Raw genomic sequence first — 22,415 nt, 5'->3', positions numbered from 1 at the left:
AGTGCATAAGAACTGTATTCATTACACCTTACACTCAAACAAATAATCTTCAGTACCCTTTCATAAAGTTTTTGTAGGAAGCAATTCTGCAGCACTTCTTGCTCTACATTATTATTGGTTACATGAATACTGTTTGACTGAAACACATTTCACACAACAGGTCCAGAAAGAACTGGCTCAAGCTCTATGCCACTCCTGCGTAATGGGTCTCCTTTCCCCCATCTCTATCACAGCTACAAACTACTTACCAGCCAGCCTTTCCCAGTTGTCAACTTCAAAATTTCACTTCCTCCTAATTTCTGCTTCTGTCCATAGCAGGCACGTGGGTGCTTTTCTTCCAGGAACCTCTGGGCTCTGATATCATAAAACAACAAGGACCCTTGCCCTGTCCCCACAGTGATGATGTGCTCGTAGAAGCTCACTGAGCGGATACCTGTCAAACAGAGAAGGGACAGACAGTGCAGTAAGGAAAAGTGATGATTTGGCTCTACAGTGCTGTTACTTCATGTCTAGTATTACCTACTAGTATTCTCCACAACACACAAGGTTTTCCACTGCTACAGAGCAGTGCAGACAAATCCTACTGATGCTACTGAAACTGCAGCTTTGATTACATGACTGCCCTACTCCTCAAGACCATAAGCTACACCAATGGTAAGAAGCTTCATCCTCACCATCCCTCACGTCTGCCAATAAGCCAGTTAGGGTCCAGACTACCTTAGCTCTGTCTGCCACAAGCCTTTAAGTGAACACACCAAGAGCAAGTAGATGGCAGCAGACAGAGGGAAGAACATCACACTGTTTTCCTCCATGAGCTCACACCCTCTCTAAATACCTGCCAACCTGCAGTAAGTGACCATCTGAGAAAACTAAGTCCCAATTGCCACCAAGCACACTGTGCTGATCAACAGGACAGCTGTAAACAACTGTAACCATAATAATCACCAGTCTCTTTGCTGCAAAGATAGCTTCAGAACTATTAATAAGCCTGATCTGTCTCCACTCAAATATTCACAAACAAGCACACCTTATTTTTAACAGCTGGCATTTTTAGCACTTTAGCCAGAAAAGAAAACAGAATAGAACTCCTGCCATCTAAACAACACCATATTCCACTAGTACATGGGAAGATACAGTTAAAACAAAACATGTTAGCACAATTCAGTTATCCTATTACACTGAATAAAAGAATACATTTTGTTTTCAAAAAATCTAAAATTTGAAGTCTCAGCTAATCAAGGATCCCTTGGAATTAATCTTGGGGAGATTCTGTATGTAAGAATTTGCAATCTGCAAAACATCCTGTCATCTCATCTCCATTTATTGCGCAAATATTGTTCTGTGTAACCACTCTACTCCAAACAACTCTTCTACGTAGCTTAAACTCCACCACATCTGACCTTCTTCTTTCTTCATGACAGGATGCCAGGTTATAAACCCTAGGGCTTTTTAGGCCCTCTTTAAAGTACCACTAAATTACAGACTAAACTAGCATTTAAACAGAGAAGAAACAAGCAAGTTATGCCAGCTACATTCATGTGCCAAGTGTTGTTGCCATACCAAGCAAGGCTGATATCACAGAACTTGTATCATCCTGGAATATTCCCAGTAGCACATGTGATGGCCAGGTAACCAGGAGCAGCAGATGCAACCAGAGAGTTTCCCCTTCCCCTCTGCATAAAGTCCTAACAAGAATCATGTCCTCATCCTTCTGCCTCCAGCACTGGATGTGACATCCATGGCCATCAGCATTTGTGACACGCACTTAGAACAAGCCAAGGCCACATTGTCCTGCTCCAGATATGGGGTGAAGTCTTGACTGCAGGCTTAATGGGTGGGAAAACACTGTGGAAGACTCTCTACTGAAGTAGATTATGAGATTCATATAAGAGTCTCCACTTTAATTCAGAGAGCTACAAATGCACTTAAGACAGCAGAAGACTTCCCCCCCACCTCTGTCACATGGATCTGGCTCTAGCAAAGACACACTGAAAGCTTTAAGCCCTCTGCAGTCAGCAAGAACAGTCACGTGGATAAGAGGAGAAAGGCACAAGAGTGGACCTCCTCTTATTTTTGCTTCAGAAGTGCTCTTCATAAGCTACTCAGGAAAACACTTCACACAAACAGGTGATGGATTATGAAGGCAGATATTAAATGTATTAATAAAAAGCTATAAAATGCAGAACAACTGTGCATCTTTCTCTAACCAAAGAAATTAACTGAAGGAATCCAGGATGTACCCACTACTAAGAAGGATATTTAGAACAGGCTTTCAAAAATAGCATTTCAAATTGTGTCCTAGGGTGCTGAAGTACCTCAGATTAATCATTCCCATCAAGCTAAAGTACAGCCTGTGCCTAGAACCAATCATAGTAAGTTCTAGACTCCCAGCCCTCTACCACCTGTTGATCTAGATTATTTAGGTAAGTATTTTGAGTCTCACTCCTATGCTGCAGGGAGGATCTATAGATCCCAGAAGGAAATGAAGATGCAGAGGCATATCCTACACAAGAAGTTGCAGAGTCTATGCCATACAAGCACTGTTTGCTGCCTTCAGGACATGAAGGGAAGGGCACACAACATGGCTCTGCAGGCCACTCATGCAGAGAGGAGTCACTTTCGTGGATCAAGAACTACTGTCCAAAGCATGCATTTCCCTGTACAACTGCTAAGAAAAGCAACACTTACAAGATGCACTAAAAAGCATTCACTGCCTTTCTGTGTAAACAGGGTTACTGCAGAGAAAAGCCAGCCCCAGCTCCAGCCTTACTGAGCCATCACCTTTCTCTTTTGTGTACAACATGAGTGAACTGAAGTTAGCATGGACGTACCAGGTTCAGCAAGTGCACTTGGAAACTTAAAGCACATTCAGGTACCACTGAAAAGCACTTGACATCAGATTTTAGTCCAAAAATCAATAAAGACCCTGTTTTCTACAGTGCTACACCACTTCAAGTTCTAGGGAGATCAACAGAAAGTGGAAATATACAATATCTTGGGAGTTACTGTTATTTATGTGCCTCTACAACTACACCAAATAAAAAGATGCACCTACTCTGCAGAAGAAAAAACAGCCCTGAACAAAAGCTTTCTCTAGACGTGAACTGGAGAAACCCCTCGAGGTACTCCCTACACACATGACCCTGCAATATGGATGATCACATACTTGAGGCAGAAGGTTTCATCCACCAGCCACCACTGGGCACCACACTGCAGTGTCTGGGGCAGGACCTGGACAGAATCCTCACTGACAGCAAGTGAGGACAAACAAACAGTCTTGCTGGTATGACATTATTGACATTCCTGTCATATCTGAAAGTACCAGACCCTGACACTGATCTAGAAACCACTACTCAGTAACTACATAAATAAAAGTTTCTTAGTATTTGCTGACATAGATCCTTCTCTAATAACCTGCTCAATGAAGAGATGGAAGATCAGAGACAAGCTAAATAAAGACTGTAACTTATTGATCTGGGATTAATATGGCACTGTGCCTTTTCATGCCTGTTAGTAAAGGACATGGAAAGAACTTTATGGAACCATACACTCTGCAAGCCTTCGGGCCTGGTCCTGGTATATATTCAACTGGACATACTGCATCCATATGAGAAAAGGAAATAGAACTCAAATCACACAGAAAATCAGAGGTCTCAGTCATGGTTTCAAAATTACAAAGCTTTCCCTCACAGCACAGACTCCCAATAAGGTAGCACAGAGTAGACAACATGCCTTTTTCTCTGATAGAGAAGAACTGATAAAAAAGAATGCAAGAACAGTATGAATAGTGATAAAAAGACTACATTTGCTTTGAGATGATAAGAAATAGAGTAAGATCCAGTAAAAAATACACAGCAGTAAAATGCACACTTTGAAAGTTCAGTAATACATGGATAGTTTACAGTTGTGTTGCTCCTTAAGGCAGTGATGTTGCCCTTTATTAGATTTCAGAGCTGGTCACATTTGGTTTGTTGGTTGCTCTGGGTATACTGTCACAAAATCAACCTATACATACACTGCTAATTATTTAGATGACCACTAGAAAAGCCCTTCCTGTTCATTAGAAGCTTGACTTTTACTACAGTTTCAACAGTTACTTCTGCGAGCAAACAATTTGAAGCACCTTTGACAAGTTTCTTACCACTGCCTCGTTCTTTGGAACAGACGGATTTCACGTTGTGAGAAGGCTGCCTCGGATCCAGAAAGGAGACATGTGCCTGTGATCCTACAGCATACACTGACCACTCCTGACCGTAAGCCAAACACACGTTCTCCCTGCAGTATGGCAACTTTGTGGAAAGTAACTGGAAACAGAAAAAAATAAAAATCAACCCATTACAAGAAAAGGCTAAGGTGTTAACAGAACAATTTTGTAAGCTATGTTCTAGGAAGTTATAGGAAAAGAAAACACAAAATGCAAGTGAAAAATAAGACCCAGAAGGAAAAAAACTGAAACCAATGGTGCCTTACCTGAAGCAAACTGAGACAATAAAGGCCGAAGCCAAGACAAATGGACATTTTGATAAATTGTTTTAGATCTTTCTAATCTGCTGTTATTTCTTTAGCAGGTGCAGAGCAACTTCAACTCTCAGCTGAAAAAAGCCTGCCACATTCACTAGCATACATAAGTCTGGGTGTGATTTGCCATTATACTTAATTAAGTGCAACTTCCTTTATGAATTCTACAGATCAAGTATCCACTGCACTCCATGCAGCGGTTCACTTCAGCTAACCCCAAACTAGCAGGAAGTTAAGAATGTTTCCTGCCCTCTGAATTAAGGGGAATATGGAGCTTCTCTCCTCTTCAAGCTCCCAATTTTAGGACATTTCATTTTACATAGAACTTTTAAGTGTTTTACAAACACTGCTGCACTTCAAATATTTGAAGGAAATGAAGAACAGTGGACAGCCTTAAGTGCTTGCAGTTTTTGAAGTTTAACTCCAACAAACAGAAAAGCACCTTTGATAGCGTATGCTCTGCTTTCCAAAGATGAAAATACCCATCCAAGGACACAGCTCCCAGCTCCTATTAGGAGGAAAATAAAAATAACAGAGTTAGTTTCTGTATTATAGATATCCTTACAAACACACACTCTATTCTAAGCAAGCTGCACAGTCTGGATTGGACTCTTGCATAATCCTGTAAAGGCTCTATCAAGATAATTTTTATTTTATACTGATCTTCATAGAATGCCATATAGTACTTCAGGTGTCAAGTAGAATCTAAATTAACAAAAGACTAAATAACAACTTTCAAAACCATAAATCTTGCTAGGCAATCAAAAATTAATTATGAGACACTACAATCTAGATTTGACAATTCTCTTCAGCAGGTCCCACACTGATTCTAACCCTGAAGCAAGTTTCAGGCACTAATCTACTGAAAAAGTTACATTAAGTTTCCATCATGAAGGAGTAAATAACAGCTATTGTGAAAAATAAAGCCTACAGGAGCACTGTGCTTCCGACAGCACACCCACCCTTCCTTCAGACCTTTTCTGTTCCTTGAGGACAGGGGGGAAAAAAAAAGTGGTGAAGGATGAATTCCTATACCCACTGGTAATAACAAGAGATCAGGACGGGAGTGGCTGACATTTACTCATTTACTGTTTGTCAAATACCAACAAAATAACCCCAAAGCAAGCACTAGTGCCTGCCCTGAGTCAGTCACCTCATCTGCTGAGCAATCCAGAAAGGATTCAGCCATCCAAACAGGAACTGTTAAATGTTAGGTGGTCTACACAGTGGGCAAAGGTTTAGGAGATGTTTAGGTGCTTTATCTGCTTCTTGTAAATATTTCTTTACTCCCCTGCTTAGGATGCAAATCTAAAATCAAACCCACAAGAAAACTGTGCCTTCTAAAATGTCTAGGGTTGATGGTTTTTTGACTTCCACATTTCTCCATTCACCTGGGGTAGAAGCAGACATAGCAGATTAAAACCACTGCCTCACCAGACAAGGATGCAAAGGAATCAGGGAAAAACAAATTAGATTGTTTCTCTGGTATATTCTATTTAGATTACTTTTTAGTTTTTCTAATGCACGGGGACAGTTTTAAGACTTCTCAACTGTCTTGCTTATCTCACTGACCTTATTCTTATTGTTGAAAGCCAATGCCCGGACTTTGCAGTTGTCAGGATTGGTGTTCTCCTTGGGAATATCCTTCAGAGCACTGTGTGTTATGTGGGCATAGACAGGAACTTGAGAGAGATTATGCCTCGCATCACTTTTGGATAACACATCATCTGTGACTTCCCAGAGACCCATCGAACCATCCCGGGAACCTGGTCAAATAGTCAATACATGAATAGTCCATTCCACACATACAGAACTCCTTTTTAAAAAAAAACAAAAAACCAACAACTATTAATCAATAGGGTCTGAAAAAAATGGATACTCTTAGTTTAAACTAACAGAACGCACTGTTAATGCCCATATATTGTTATTAAAAAAAGGATGATTTTACTCAGCTGTAAAGTTCAGAATATTATGAACTCATAGTCAACCGTCCATATGGTTTCCAAGCAGCTAGACCATCTCATATCTTTTCATACTGATTAGGATGCATCAAAACCCACAACCCTGTGCAACAATTATCATCACCTCACATGCAGAATGAACTCAGAAGTGACTGAATACTTTAAGTTCAGCCTAAGCCTGTCTCTCTCAGCCTTGGTAAAACAGTCTGTTAAACCAAAGCAAAAAATCTCCATAAAAACCTCAGCTGGGTTTATGCCAATTTGGGTTTACTTGATTTCTATCTGTATGCTTACGGCTGAGTGCAGTCATGTGTGAGCTGAACAGAAATATCTATTTCAAATCACAGTTGTACCACTTTGGATGAAATCTATGAGAAAAATTATTTTGCTAAAACCTGTGCCACTTCTTCCTTGAAGAATGTAACTTAGGTTAAACGAACAAGAACTCATTATATTTTTCTACTGAATTTTAAGACATTTATCCAAAATACGAATCACTAATGTTAAGAACACTGGATGAAGAAAGCTGAATGCCTTTGGTTCGCTGATCAACACAGGCTTAATCCAAGACTTTATACACATCCCTTCTGGTGTTCAGGCAACTTGCTTTTGTCTGAGTCAGCTCTGACAGATTTGACAGGTACCTCAACTTCTTCTCTACATAAAGTGAAAGCTTCTGTCAAAAGAAATTCATAATGAAGATGCCAGAAAAAAGCTATATATCTACATGAGGCTATTAAATTTATCAGCTTTGCTATCTCATAGGGGAGAAGCTGCAAAGACAGTAAAGCAAAATGTCTTGTTGCAGTAAGAGTGGTCCAGCACAGCAGAGGTGGCTTTGCCCCCTCACAGATGGATTCAAGCATTTGCCACTATCACCTACTAGAGAAAAATACAAAAAGGACCATCCTAATGGTGCTTGCATCCAGTAGCACAACATCCTGCCACTTCATTACATGCCACTGGTTTAATTGCACCTAATCTTGTTTGTTACAGAGGCTGAATACTCAGTATTAAAATTTCTAAACACCTTGACATGCTTTCAGAGGAAGCTGTCCCTTTTAATAGCCCTGTCAGGGGAAAAAGTCCGTCTATGTTGCTCAACTGGTTAGCCCTGAAGCCAAGCAAAGTATCATTTGCTACCCTAAGCTCATGCCATCCTGGGAATTATTCACCTCATCTGGAGCTTTTGCCATGACAATACCAGCTATATACTCAATGTCTGGAGTTCAGGTATTTCTGCTTGATGCTTTCAGACACAGGTGTAATTGAAATATGTAAAATTAAAACCATGTCAGAAGTTAGTCGTCTTTTTTCCCCCTCTTAATAAGGGTCGTCATTGAGTTCTAAAGAATTCGGTTTAGCAACATTGCTTTTCACAAGTTTTCCCTGGTATCTGAGGTGTGGAAACTGGAACCTCTACATTCTGCCTCCTGTATGCACCACAGTAAAGAATATGGCAGAAGAGAACACTTCTACTCACACATCCACCCCTGACCTTTAGAAAATATTGAGTCAACACAGTTCAATTTCACATGCTATACATTCTATCAGGCCCTTATCTTTCCCCTAGACATCTGTAATCATCTGTGCTGTTCTCTTCAAGCTTACCAGCTTGAACGTGGGGGAGTTTCTGTAGATATTTGGGATAGAGACTTGCAAGGATCAAGTTTTATATTAAATTCAAAAGTGAAATTTCAGGATTAGCTTTTTGGGTTTGGGAAAAAATATCCTGCTAAACTAAAACAACGGTTCAAATATGTGACTTTTATATAACTTACGAATTTCTGTCATTTGCCATTTGACAACTCTGTTGTACTACAGAATACTACACCCCTGTCAGCACAGAAAGGCGGTAAACTGCTAAATTAATGCAGCAACACATCACTATTTTTGCCTTTACCTAAATAATTCTTTATGAAGTTACACCAATTATCCAACTAGTTACCAAAAAGTCATTGAGTTTCTCTATTACAGCCTTCTGTATTAACTGCCATAGCTTAAGTGCATACACACATACACACACATAACTGTACTGAGAGCTTGCAAAGCAATCTGAGTTCTCACTAATTGCCCTTTTACATGACTTCAGGAAACCAATATTGATCTCAAGCATTCCAAAGTTATTAATCAATAACCAACACCCCTCTTGAAATTACTCCTCTTATGTGGAATCCTTTCCCATAACTCGCTGTGTTCAAACATCCCCTTACTAGAAACACAGTAATATTCTAGTACTAGAAATATCAGATCTGGACTGAGGCCCAGAAACAAAATAAAATTAAGCACTCTACTAAGTCCAAGAAGTGTTTAAATAGCCTAGGTAGTTCCAAGTGGTTTCAAATGCCCTGATAGAGGTGCTTTCCTAACACTTATAAAATGTTGTACATCACTATAAGCTCAAAAATAAGCAAACAAAAAAAAAAAAAACTCAGGAGACAAAATATGACTTTACCAGAAACAGCCATAGTATCACTGATCCACGCAATTGAAAATATCCAATCCTTGTGTCCATCCTAAAAGAAGAAAGACAGGTTTTTCTGTGCCATTATACTCAAGTGCAGTCTCAAAGCAGACAAGTATTCTTCACTTCAATTTTTAGTAACAGCTCAGAATGACAGACCTACACTGAAAACATACAGATAAGATTCCAGTACCAAGCTGGAACAGTTTACCTATAGCAGTAATTTTAACTTTTCTGATTTTGAACTGTGTACTTAATCAAGAGCAAACAGGTGTTGGAAAAACAGACCTCTGACCAAGAAAAAATTAATCTCAGTTCTAAAACTTTCTAGAATTCTCATGTTTTCCATTCCGAATGCAGCATTTTTCTGTAAAATATCTACTTCTTAGAGTTTTTTTTCTTCAAACTCATACCCAACTATAAAAAATAACCAAAAATCTTATGTTTACAATACATGACCTACATATTAATGTTTCAAGACTCTTTTCTTTAGCCTGTGAGAAACCTATGGGGAAAAAAAAAAAAAAAAAAAAAAAAAAAAGACCATGACTTTAGTTTTGTTCAAAAAGCTAAGAAGTCATACAAATGAAGAGCAAATCATGCAAATCTTCAGCCAAGTCTTGCTGCAGCTGGTTATCTGCTGTTGCAGAAACTCTGACCTGACCTCTGCTGTTGCAGTTAACATCTATGTGAAGTCCTGAATAAAAGAAGAAATGAGAGAGAAACACTCACAGGACACCACTATATTCTCCAGCTTGTTTTTTTAAAGACTGGCTGCTTTAAAAAGGCCTCAGGATATTTCAGAAATAAAACCAGTATCACAGTGTATCACACTGCCACAAGCCACTAGGTTAGAGCTAGTCTTCAAAGCCAAGTTCCACCTCTGGGATAATAAATCCATAAGCTGCACTAGGATAAGAGGAAAATTTTAACAGCTTTCAACATCGTTTTAATTTCTCAAAAGAGTTTTTTCACTATAAATAGCTTCAGAGATTACCACACACCACAATTAGAATTTTATACTTCATATTTTGTTACATTTTTGGTGCTGAAAAGTAACCTAAAGTATACCTGAATGAAGGAGAAGAAGAAATCTGACGCAAAGCCCTGAAAATCCACTCACATGTGTGAGCACTCAATTATATTTAAAACACCACAACAGAAATGACAACTCAATCAGAAACGTTTTCAGGCTTTCTGAAGTTTACTTTCTCACAAGACTCCTAAATACTAATGTTGCTCTGATGAAACACACTTCAAAGTAGTAACTTTTAAAGTGACAGAATACACTTTCCCCAGATACTCCCACTTACATCTCCCACACAGACAGGATCAAGTGTAGGCAGACGATAAATTGCAAGACTGTTGGGGTTGTCTCCACCTGTGGCCAGGAGGGTCCTCGAGGGGTTGATCTCGATAGCATGAATGCCACATCCCTGCTGATTCACGATGCCAGGTTCACGATCCTTCAGGATAGGAATCTTGGTAATTTGACCAGTCTGGACATCTACTACAAATAACTGGGGGAAAAAAAAAAACAGAACAACAGACATGTAAGTCATCATCAAACAGACAAGAAAAATAAGATGGTCAAATATCCTCCGTATTTTGAACTGACATTCTTTTTGAGTTGAAATCCACAGGTGCTTCAAGGATTGCTGAAAAATGCATAAATTCCTTCTTAAAACAGGTTAAATAACAATTACACTGGGTTTATTTCAATCAGCCCATTTCATTTCATTTTCACAGTAATGGAAAGGAAAGGAGAGAAATCTGTCATGGGAGGTTTCCTACTTGAAAGAAATGCCCTTGAATATAAAACTCTTTCCCCTGTTCAGTAGAACAAAAGAATATTGGTTTTCAATTTCTACCTATCATAATGAGAAAAAACTCCACCTCAGAGGAGCCATTAAGCCCCATGGGACTTAGCATGATTCTCCCACCTCCCAGATAACACACTTAACCATAAAGTTTTGGCTTTGTCAGATTGACAGTTTATGCAACTGAATTTATTTTCTGGTGATAAACAGAGAATAGTAACTAAATACAGTAGTGCCGGTGTGAACATCTGAAAGAAAGATATTTAGCTATATATCTCATTCCACAAAAAGACAAGAAATTAGAGCAATATGTCACTAACACCTTGTCAGAAAACTCTGTTGTAAAGCCAAACAGCTCTTCAAACAGACATTATGCCCAGACTTATGTCAGCTCAGACATAACCAGCAAGGTTACAGATTAAACCAGAGCAAAGGTTTACATTGCCTGCCAAAGTGCACTTTCATTTGGGAGGTTCATGGGCTGGGTCACTTCACAGGTGGTGCTCGGAGGGCAGCTGCACTGACAGTCAAATAGGTCTAACAGAGGAGACAAAGACCTGAGAGGGAACATGAGTGAAGCAAGGAAACAGAGGATCTGAAGCTGACTTGGGACTAAGCAAAGTCTATGATCTAGAATTATATAAATATATAAATGGCCCAGGATTATAATTAAATTCTACATCATATCTTCTGTAACCAAGAATGTTGTCTCAAAACACCTGGAAGTGAACCAACATGATAATAATAACAACAAAAACCCTCAATACAATTTTAAAAATAAACATCTCAAGGAAATTGCTCTGAAATCCTTTGTCAGACATTTTTAGAAGATCAGAAGAGAAATCTAGGGGTTCTTAGAGAGAAGTTATACATACAAGCTGCTTTTGGTGAGCTCTTCCAGAGTGTAGATCTGTTCTTTAATAAAAGCATAGGAAAAATAACATTAAGATAATTTACAGCATATCTATTACTTGATGTACTGAACTAGCAGAATATTAATGTCCTATCAAAAAGTATGGTGTGTTACACACATTCCACAGAGAAAGCTGCAAACCACTCATCGCTATTTGTGTGTTGTGTCTAGAATTATGCATCACCTTCACCCCCACAACTGATTGTAGGCAGCTGTCTTGCACAAATAGACGACTCCTACAGAGACTGCATTTTACATTTTTATTTTGCACACACATGTGGTGTATGGCAAGAGCTAAGGTGTAGCTGAGTAGGAAGGAGGCACTTCTCACCCTTCCCAAGCCTTACAAAGCCTTCCCTGCCGGAGACAGCTTATAAAAGCACAGTGTAAGGCAGCAGTTCCTCTGCCCTAACCACATGAAAATTAACACCTGAACTGAAGGATCAGGATCGGTAATTTTCTCTCCTCTCATCCTCCCTTGTCCTTCCCATGTGAGTGCATTTCCCCCTTCACCCCTTGTATTTCTTTCCAGCAGAAATGCCCAATTCCCTCTCCTATTCTCCTTCAATTACTGAGAAAACCCAAAACCCTAAACAAAATTAACAGTTTAGTAGTTAGGATTAAAGCTTGCAGGTGTCAGCTGCAGGTTCTAATGCTGACATCAGGAGTACTAATTAGGAAAACAAATCCACACATAAGGATATTCATGGACTCAGAAGAATTGTGCTTCAGTGGTAACAGATTCACACTTGGAAGTGCAGGTCTAGTCTGAAGTGCATTCTCTAGTCTGACATCCTCGTCAAACACCTGTGTTAGTTAATAAAAACTTACTCTAATGCAAAATGCCTTTACCTAAACTCTAAACTAATTGGACTAAAAAGATAAAGAACTTAAACTTTGCACCTATAAGGGACTGGCTATGTTGTTTTGGCTGTAAAGGTCAGAGCAGTAACTTCTCCACTTGCTTGGTAAGGAACTTGGCCTTGGAGTAGTTTAAAAACAACCATCAACTCCGTTGAGTAAAATAAGCAACCACTGCCTGCACACAGAGATTCTTACATCACCTGGGGCATCACAGGAAGCAAAAGCCCATATTTGAAAGCTGCACCTCTGGCTGTCCAGAAATCATCCCTACAAATCCAGCACACAGAAGCCAAGATAAGCCACAGTCTACAAACACTTTTAAAGCCAAAAAGGGAAAAATGCCAAGAAACAAGAGAAGCACCCAGCTAAGAGTGCAGAAAATTTCAATACCATTTCAGGAGTTTTACAGACACCAGAGTAAATAAAATAAAAAATATTTTTGACTGTTGAAATAAGTACATCTGCAAATAACTTCAAAGCCGTGTAGACATAAAGAGTCTTGACAAAGCCCTAAAAACTAAATCATACGGTAATTTCTCTGTTATCTGAAATAGAAATAAGAACTTTTTCCCAGCTACTCATTATACAAAAAGTAAAACCCAGCCAACAATGTTTTCGCTGGACATAAAAATACCCCACCAATCTCCAAACACTGAACTGTGTGTACTTGTCTCTTAATTTTAAGCTTTCTGCAAAATTCAGTTCTCCCTTCTAGTAAAACATACACATGCCAGTCTTTAGTACACCAAACAATGTCCAGGATTTACCAAATCTGGATTGCTCCGACCATCTGCCAGAAATGCAAGGACCACATTTCATCTGTGAAAAACATAGCAGACTCAGTTACCATGCTCTCTGCCAGACAACTGTGTTCTAACAAGGAAACAGGCTGCATGACACAGAAGAGAGAAGTCCATCTTCTCTCTTTTTTTAAAGCAGTTTTAATACAAGTACAGCTTGCAACAGTGCTATCGCTCAAGGAAGACAAGCATGGTTAGGGCACTACAGTCGATATAGCCAATCTTCACACATTTGCAGGGATTGATAGCTGTACACTTATTTTTCTTTTGGCCTGCAGAAGTGGTGAAGTTGTTTTAGCAAATGACTTCCCTGCAATTACTATATGGCTCTCCTCTTGGCTGTCCAACTGCTTATGATCAAGTTAATCAAGAAACTACCTCACTTCACTGATGAGGAAGTTCATTAATCAGCTTGCCAAAAGTAAAGACTGTGGCAGAGAACAGAGTATCCAAGGATCAGAGCAGGAACTGCAAAACCAATCATGCTCTTATATGCAATATTGAGAGTTTGGTTTACCAAATGGTTTACCAGGTTTTTTCCTTTTTTTTTTACCTGCCTTTCAGGACACAATAATTTGGGTAGAAGAAACACCCAGCAAGCTAACAGTCCAGTGGAGATAAATTCCCTTCCCATGTATCTTCAACTGAAATCATTCACATCAAACAGCAAGTTTAAAAAAGAGATCTATGAAATGCCATTTCAAGGCACCACAGACTCTTGTGTCTTCAGCTGCTGCCCCTGCACAAAAAACAACAGATGAACAGGCAGTCCTATCCTTTTAGCTGACTGTACAAATCAATCAAAACAAAAATAAAGGGTGCCATCCTGTTTTTCTTACACAAGCAGGATGGATGGAGATCTAAAAGGCACAAATAATATGCATGAAAGAGACTGCTCATTCTTCATGCAAGACTCACAACATGCTCACTCTGCACCAGCTCTTCACACAGTGCTCTCAGAAATCACAGGTATATTCTTGTCATTCAAAGTAACTTTTGAAAGAAACCCAACATACATTGCCCTGCTAAAAATAGTCACTAAGAAAAAATCAATCACGTTCAACTTTCACAACTGGTTTAAACCTATCTTTTGAGAATCTAGGTGTCTCCTCCTCACCATCCACCTAAACAGTCTCATCACCCTTGTGACAGTAACTAGAGCTCAAGTAGCTGCAAGGTCAACTGGATCTGCCTTGGTGAAACTAACCCTACAAGAAAACCAGTCTACAACAAAGCAGCAAGCTGATCCAGCTGACACCCTAGCCACACACACATCAGTGCTAGCCAAAAGGAGAAGGTGGGAACATCCACTTCTGCAACAGCATGACTCCAGACTAGCTAAGGCTGGTCACAAAAAGATCTCACCCACAGCCAAGTTGGAAAATTATTACTTGTTCTCCTTTAAATATGTTTTTTGCTAAGAAAACAACAAAAGAAGACAATGCTTATTGTGCTATTACATCATATACTATTGCTGGTCACACCTGAGTAGCAGTGATTGATTTTTCCAAGTTCTCAGCCTTGACTTTTATTCAAATCGTAAATATCTTTCTCTTCTGTTTGCAAAATACTTGGGATCAGGTTCTTTGTTTTGTAGCAATACAGATTTACTAATATATGCCAAGCTGCAAAGATGCAAACATGGTCACTTTAAACTATCAAACTGGCATCATATGTCTGCCTTCTGCTGAAGTTCAAAATAAAGAAACGTAGAATCATTTGGGTTGCAAGAAGATGTTAAAGGTTGTCTTGTCCAAGTGCCCAGCAGTGAGCAAGGACATCAGCTAGACCAGCTTGCTCAGAGCTCTGTCCAACTCGTCCTTGCATGTGTCCATGGATTAAGCACCCAGCAGCTGCATGGGCAACCCATGCTGGTGTGTCACCCTGACAGTAAAGCATAAGAATCTTCTCTGTATCTAGTGTGACTCTGCCCTCTTTTAATTGAAAACCATTACTTCTTTTCCAGTCACTATAAGCCCGGTTTAATTCATCTGTCCCCATCTTTTCTATAAGTTCTGTTTAGGTACCAGAAGGACATGATATTATCTCCTCAGAGCCTTCTCTCCTCCAGGTTGAACAACCAAAACTTTCCTTGTAGGAGAGGTGCTCCAGCCCTCCAACCATCTTGATGGCCTCATCTTGGGACTCACTCCAACAGTTCCATGTCCCTCCATGTGCAGGGACCCCAGCTCTGGCTGCAGTGCTCCAGATGGGTTTCATCAGAGCAGAGCAGAGGGGCAGAATCCCCTCCCTGCCCTGCTGCCCACAGGGCTCTGGATGGAGCCCAGGACACGTTTGGCTCCCTGGGCTGTGAGTGCCATGGCTGGGGCATGCCCAGCCTCTCACCCACAGCACCCCCAAGTCCTTCTGGGCAGGGCTGCTCCATCTATTTATTCCCAGCCTGTGCTGATACCAAGGCTTTTCTAACCCAAGTGCAGCCTTGCAGATGGCTTTGAACTTTATGATGTTCCCATGGAGTCACTACTTGAGCTTGTCCGGGTCCCTCTGGATGGCATCCCGTCCTTCAGATGTGTCAAACCACCACTCAGCTTGGTGGTGTCATCAAACTTGCTGAGGGTGCACTTGATCTCTCTATCTATGCCATTAATGAAGATATTGAAGAACACTGGTTCCAGTATGGATCCATGAAGGACTCCACTTGTCACTGATGTCCACTGTGACTCTGAGACACTGACCACTACTCTCTAGATGTGATTATCCAAACAATGCCTCACCACCCAACAGTCCATCCATCCAATCCATCTCCTTCCCATTTAGACAGAAGGATGCTGTCAGGAGCCATGTCAAAGGATTTACGAAAGCCCAGATAAATGACATCTGTGACCTTTTCCTTGTCCACTCCTGCAGTCACTGCATCACAGAATGCCTCTGGTTTGTCAGACAGGACTTCCCCTTGGTGTAGCCATGCTGATTGCCTCAATTCACCTCCCTGTTCCCCATGTGCCTTAGGAGAGTTTCTAGAAGGAAACTAGATCCCATGATCTTCCCAGGCACAGAGGTGACACTGACAGGTCAGTAGTTCCTGGAGTCCTTCCTTCTACCATTTCTCAAGATAGGTGCAATGGCTACCCTTTTCCAGTCACCTAGGACTTCATTTGGCTGCTATGACTCTTCAAGCATCACAGGGAATGGCAACTACATCAGCCACACTAGTATGCACTAATCTTAGCACAAAACTTACTCATAGGTTATACAGTAGAGGCAACTCAAGTGTGTAATGGCCTTACACATCCTCTTGAAAGGGTCCAAAGCAAAGCAATCCACAATATAAAGAAACCACCTGAGAAGCGAGAAGAGGTAAAAGCAGCCAGCAAGTTGGTTGACTTTGAATTCACATTTCCAGAGACAAGACTGTGAGATCAGGCACTCCACCTTTCTGTGAAATTCTGAAGCACTACCAGATAATGGACATGGACTTTGATGTTACTGCATTTGTGCAGTGCCAAAATCATATTTATAATTTTTTATTTGCATTTTGCCCTCCGTGTTTAATTTCAGGGAGACAGTTAATACATGCTGACAAATGGCAAAGGATGGAGAAGTGACAGACATTGTCAGCTAAAGGGCATCCCTACGACTCACACCATAGCTGGCACAGAAACTACCAGACAGACATGAGTATCACATGCAGTTGACAGAAAATCAAACACTCTTGAGACAAGAAACCGACACCTGGCTATTTGGTCACAAGCCAATGAAAGACATGTCAGTGGAGATATCAACTACAGGCATCAGAGGTTTATTTATGCTGAGTTTTGGTCACTGTTCCCTGGATTTTGAGTAGAGCTACCAACTGGAGGAGACTTCTCATCCCCTATGTGTAATGAGAAATGAGCTGTCATCTCCATGCTTCCTCACATATGCAAAGCCAGAAGACATTCACTTGCAAAGCAAGAGGAAATAATTTTCCCCATAGACACCTCACATTCACAGACAGAGGAGGAACTTCCATTGTATTCTCACCACAATGCCAGGACTTCAAGACAGAGCTGTAATTATGAGATGCACAGAATAAATACAAGAATCTCTTGAAACAAATTTAAAGCTTCTAATTGGAAATGAGAGCTGGTGGTTTACAGCACGGCAGCCAAGGCAATACAGCAATTTGCTGAAGAGAGAAAAGGTTTCAGCCAGTATTCAGAAACCAACCCATGCATGCCTTGGAAAAGTTGCCTGAGAAATCAGGAGAGAGCATTCAGAAAAGAAGTTTTTAAACACAAATGCATCTATTGGGCCTGCCTGGAAAAAGAAAAGAAATTATGAAATATATTCCAAGCAAATATATTCTCAAGCAACTGGAAACTGATTAGGTACTGTAATTAGGGAATGATTTACAGCTCTTAAGAGTTTTTCATCTTTAACTTTGCAGTTAGTAAATGGATTATATCCTGAACACATACACGTAACTAACAGAGCAAAAGAAGCTGAAAAATTATTACTAAAACTTATTTTTAGATGCTACTTTATTCTTCATAATTTCCTGAAATAGTAAAGAGGAAAAAAACCCCCAAAACACAGGAACCTTGTGTTCTATGTTTTTGTCTGCCATAAACCTGTCTCCTACTTAAGTCTCATGAGTTTTTCTATGAAGCCTGAACAGAAAACTCCAGATTACAGATCGTATCTTCTGCTGAGACACTTTCTTCTACAGATCTTCACAGCATCAGTCTTTGGTAATTTAGATACCTATCAGAACACACCCTAAATGTCCGCAGCCCTTGGAAGTTCCCTGCTCATTTATTTGAATTGGAAAAACACTAAGGAGCCCATTGTGTGCAAGGTCTAGGAAATTAAGAAAAAAAAAGAAATTGTAGCTCTGCAAAGCCCAGGTGAAAAGTCTGGGTGATTTTACTTGAAATTTTAAATTCTTGAATGCTTGAATAGTTCCCATAATTTTAAATCTACTAGAAAAAGCATGCAACTTTATAGAACATAAATATCTGAAATAGTTGAGTAGCCATAAATCAAATATGAGCATCATAGTTCCACTGGAGAAGAATAAAGTTATTTCACACCCTGGAATAGTTTTAAGGATAAAAGTTACTCCACATCATTAAATTATAATCTTCATAAAAAAAGAGTAATTGACAAAGAGCTCCATATTCTCTTCAGTGTTTTTCAAGTAACTAGTACTGCCAAGTGACTAAACCCAAACCTCCTCCTCTATGACAAGAACGTATTTTTGTTTTGTCATTAAGAACAGTGAATCCTCCTGGCACTAGACAGTGAAGGGCAATTTATAAATTAAATGCTAAAAGTACACAGTGCCACCCTCAAGCCCTGATTAAAATAACTGCTATAGTTTATATTTTTCTCTTGCATTAACTTTAATTAAGTGCAACCCCACTGCAGCAAACCTCACTGAAGTCAACCAAGGTGTTTTCAATTTACTCCCAACTTGAATACCTCAACTTCAGCACATGAGAATCAGCAAAGGCATTTTTCTTTACTAGGTCACTCACTCAGAGATGAGAGAGAAAAATCTCATAATTAGAGTGTAGAGTTTAATGCTTTACCTGTTCAAATGTGAGCACAAAGCAAACAAGGTACAGCTCTTATAGCGTTCATAATTCATATATGATCTTTCACAATGCTGCAAGGACTTCTTTTGCAATCACTCTATTTTGCTCAATGACAGAGGAGGTCCTTCTTTAACATTAAGTCTAGATGTGGACTTGGTTGAGGCATGTGCGAAAGGAACAATACTGCTGAATCCCTCTTCAGCTCCATGATTGTTTGATCCCAAACAGTTTTCTGCAAGGCTGTGTTAACAACCCACTTGCCCATTTATCTTCTCTGCAGATGCACCAGAACTACAAAAGTTACAGAACACAGTAAAATCGTTGCAATCATCTTGCACGCATCATCTTGCTAGAGTAAGCAAGATTTCTGGGAGCTTGTATTTCAGTAGGACTTCATCTCCTGTAAGCAGCTCTAAAACCACAACCAGTGCTGGCTGCTGACTGGCTGAGGAGATGAACATATGTGGAGAAAGTAGGCAGAGAGATTCTATTTCGAGCTTATTGCTGTTAAAAGATTGCTTTGTTTATACAGTTAGGCCCTGCTTCTTAAGAGCTACTGCATAAACGCCTCCCCCTGTGCAACTGTTGAATAATAACAGAACGTCTCAGAATGTTTCAGAATCAGAAAAGGAAAAAAACCAGCCCACTGACTCTTACTGGTCAGACCACTGAGCGTGGCTTTGGCACAGAAAGATCTTGAGGCAAAGAAGCAGCTGCAGCAACCTAAGATATAAGTGCTACTTCATCTATGCATTCATTCCTTGTAACCCTTGATTGTCTTTTGTGGCACCAATTAACCAGACTTTTGCACTAATTCAATCACAACTCCATGCATTAAACTGCAACCTCAGCCAACGAACCTGGGCTACTAACTCTGGTGGAGAGAATATTATCTATTTACTGATCTATTTACTAATCCCACAGCATACCATTTTAATACTCCCCTGAAATGTTTCAAAGCATGACTTCAAGAACCTGAGGAGTTTTTAATTTTTGCAGAAGCATGTAAAGATATATAAAGCAAAGAAGCTATTCAAACATTGGACATAGTTTTAGAATGAAGAATTATAAAGTCAGCAAGCAAGATAACACTGAAGATCTGAAACTCTTTTTAAGCTCAGAACATTTCTAGCTGTTTTGACAAATATCTGGAGCTTAACCACAGTTTTAGAACAACTTTTAAAAGCCATCAGCACAAAACCATATGTAAAACCAAACTGTATAAAATTGAGCATAACAGAAAAAAGGAACATTAGCAACAAGTTCGGCCAAGCACTGAGAGCCAGCATTAGAGACCCTAATTTCTGTCCATTAGCTTCTCATCTGCAGGACTAAATTCCACTGTTCCTCTTCATTCTGCAACCAGGTGCAAATCGCCATGTACAGATTACACAGATGCTTCACAAGGTGCCTTGCTGGGGCTTACAGTGCCACATTTTCAAAAGAGGACAGATCGCCCCTAAGAACTGATTTCATTCAAAGTTAATTGGGAGCGATTTTGCCGCCACTCCTAATTCCTAATGTTTTCCCTGGCTGTCGACACACTTTGATTACGATAAGCATCATATGAGGGTGGAAGTGGAGTAATTAACAGAGGAAAGGGAAACAGGGAGAGGTGGCACTCACCGTGTTACATTTTGTCCCGCAGACCACTTGCCGGTGGTTTAGCCACTGGGAGGCAAACACTTTATTGAGTGTTCCGAGGTGAAATTCCCTCTCCTTCAGGAGGCTGGGGAGCTGCTGGGCTGCGTATCCATGCAACAAGCGGTGGTAGCTGGACTCATTCTGCATCCGGACTTCTCTCCCTTTCACATAGTACACCAGAGACCTTTTCACCGGCGGGAGCCTTTTCCTTTTGTGAACCGAGTGATCCCAACCATACTGTGGAAAATACAGGTAGAGACTGGATAAAGCAACTAAAACACAGGCCACCCCTTCAAACTGAACGATATTCCCAACAAAACCCTGAAGCCTTACAAACCACCCATGGAATACCGCGCACGGAAATTAACTCGGAAATGCTGATATACACTTTAGGAGCGTGAAATTAAACATAAATATCTACTAAAGGAGTAACACGGCGATGATGTAACGACAGCCCGTGGCGGTTCTGCACCGTTGGTACGCCAAATGCTCACGGGAAGAAGCGAAGCGCTTGGAACGGGAGAGAGGCAGCGCCGATAGCCCCCGCCCTCAGCTTGGCAGAAGTAGGAGCAACACCCAGGTGGCTCCCCGATACCGACCACGGCGCTCGGCCTCCTCCGACCGGGCCAGAGCCATCCAGCCATCATCGCTACGCGGCAGCGAGCGGCGAACAACGGCCGAGCCCAACGGGGCACCGCGAGCCCCGGGGCGCGGGGAAAAAGGGGGGGACTGACCCTGCAACCAGGGGCTCCTCCTCCCCGGTGACCCTGGAGCTTGGGGACTCCTCCTCCCTGGTGACCCTGGGGCTTGGGGGCTGCCCCTCTTCGAGTCACACTAGGACCGGGGCTGTCCCTCCCCAAGTGACACCGAGACCGGGGGCTCCTCATCGCTAGCAACCACCGGGACCGTGGCTACGCCTCCTCAGGATTCCCGACTCCGCAGGACACATTTCTTCCGCAACCCCAGAAAAGGGTCACCCTCTTCCTCCCGCGGACCGGCACGTCAGCCCCGGGAACCAGCACTTCCCCCCGCTCCCACCTTTGGGAACAAGCGCTTCTCACCCACACCCCCCTAACCTCTTACCTGCTCCCCCTGGAGTCCGCAGGTCCCCGCGGCGGCAGCCGCCGCCTTCCGCTTCCTGCTAACTGTTTTCCGGGCCATAGTAGAAGGATGAGGAGGATGTGGACGAGGAGCAGCCCCACATGGAGCGAGACGGGGCGGTTCGGGGCATATGGAGCGGGACCGGGCCCGAGCTCTGTCCCTCAGGCCCCGCCGGCCGCGCCTCACGGCATTTTACAACACCACGGGATTTAGTGTTTTTTTCCTCCTTTTTACGGCAGTCGCTTTGCGGCGGCGGTTCCGTCCCACCCCTATGGCCCGCTGCCTAGCAACCGGACGGCAAGCTGGCCACTCCCCCTCCTGCTGTTGCCATGGCAGCGGAACCAGTGTGGTGAGGTGTGGCGGCCCCTAGCGGCGGGGCGGGCTCAGTGCAAGTGGGGGTTTGGGAATGCCTTCCAGGAAACCGAGATTCTCCCAAACCCTGTGTGTTTGATCTGACTGTCAGCGCCCAAGGAAAGCCGAGACACTTGGGCTCGACCAGTCTGCCAGGGTCCCACTATGGAGAGGAATCAAAGAATCAATTAGGTTGGAAAAGACTTCTAAGCTCACCCAGTCCAACCTATGCACCTTGTCAACCAGACCATGGCAATGACTGCTATGTCCAGTCTTTCCCTAAAGAGCTCCAGAACAGTGACTCCTCCACCTCCCTGAGCAGCTCATTCCCAAAGTCTAATCACCCATTCTGAGAAGAAATTCTCCGTAATGTCCAAATCTTCACTGAACAGTCCACTGGATCAGAAGGTGGTTCAACTGACTTGTTCAGGGTCAC

General features: G+C 41.5%; 1 protein-coding gene across 2 annotated transcripts in view; it reads right to left on the bottom strand.

Annotated features, from left to right (window-relative positions):
- Window positions 1-21,954, bottom strand: part of DCAF12 (DDB1 and CUL4 associated factor 12) — a 32,440-nt gene extending 10,486 nt beyond the window's left edge. The window contains exons 1-8 of one of the 2 annotated variants that reach the window (XM_056514685.1): window positions 21,611-21,954; window positions 20,510-20,764; window positions 10,257-10,463; window positions 8,935-8,995; window positions 6,091-6,284; window positions 4,961-5,026; window positions 4,142-4,304; window positions 249-433 (exon numbers count right to left, since the gene is read on the bottom strand). In XM_056514685.1, coding sequence (XP_056370660.1) covers window positions 249-433; window positions 4,142-4,304; window positions 4,961-5,026; window positions 6,091-6,284; window positions 8,935-8,995; window positions 10,257-10,463; window positions 20,510-20,764; window positions 21,611-21,688 — 1,209 coding nt within the window. In that variant the 5' untranslated portion in view covers window positions 21,689-21,954. Of the gene's footprint in view, window positions 1-248; window positions 434-4,141; window positions 4,305-4,960; window positions 5,027-6,090; window positions 6,285-8,934; window positions 8,996-10,256; window positions 10,464-20,509; window positions 20,765-21,126; window positions 21,225-21,610 lie in introns of those variants that run through there. The other variant, XM_056514686.1, reaches the window with a different exon arrangement.
- Between the last annotated feature and the right edge of the window lie 461 nt (window positions 21,955-22,415).

Source organism: Oenanthe melanoleuca, chromosome Z (assembly GCF_029582105.1).
Source record: "Oenanthe melanoleuca isolate GR-GAL-2019-014 chromosome Z, OMel1.0, whole genome shotgun sequence".
NCBI lineage: Eukaryota > Metazoa > Chordata > Aves > Passeriformes > Muscicapidae > Oenanthe > Oenanthe melanoleuca.
Note: the sequence above shows the minus strand (reverse complement) of the source record. Positions and strands in the feature narration are given on the sequence as shown.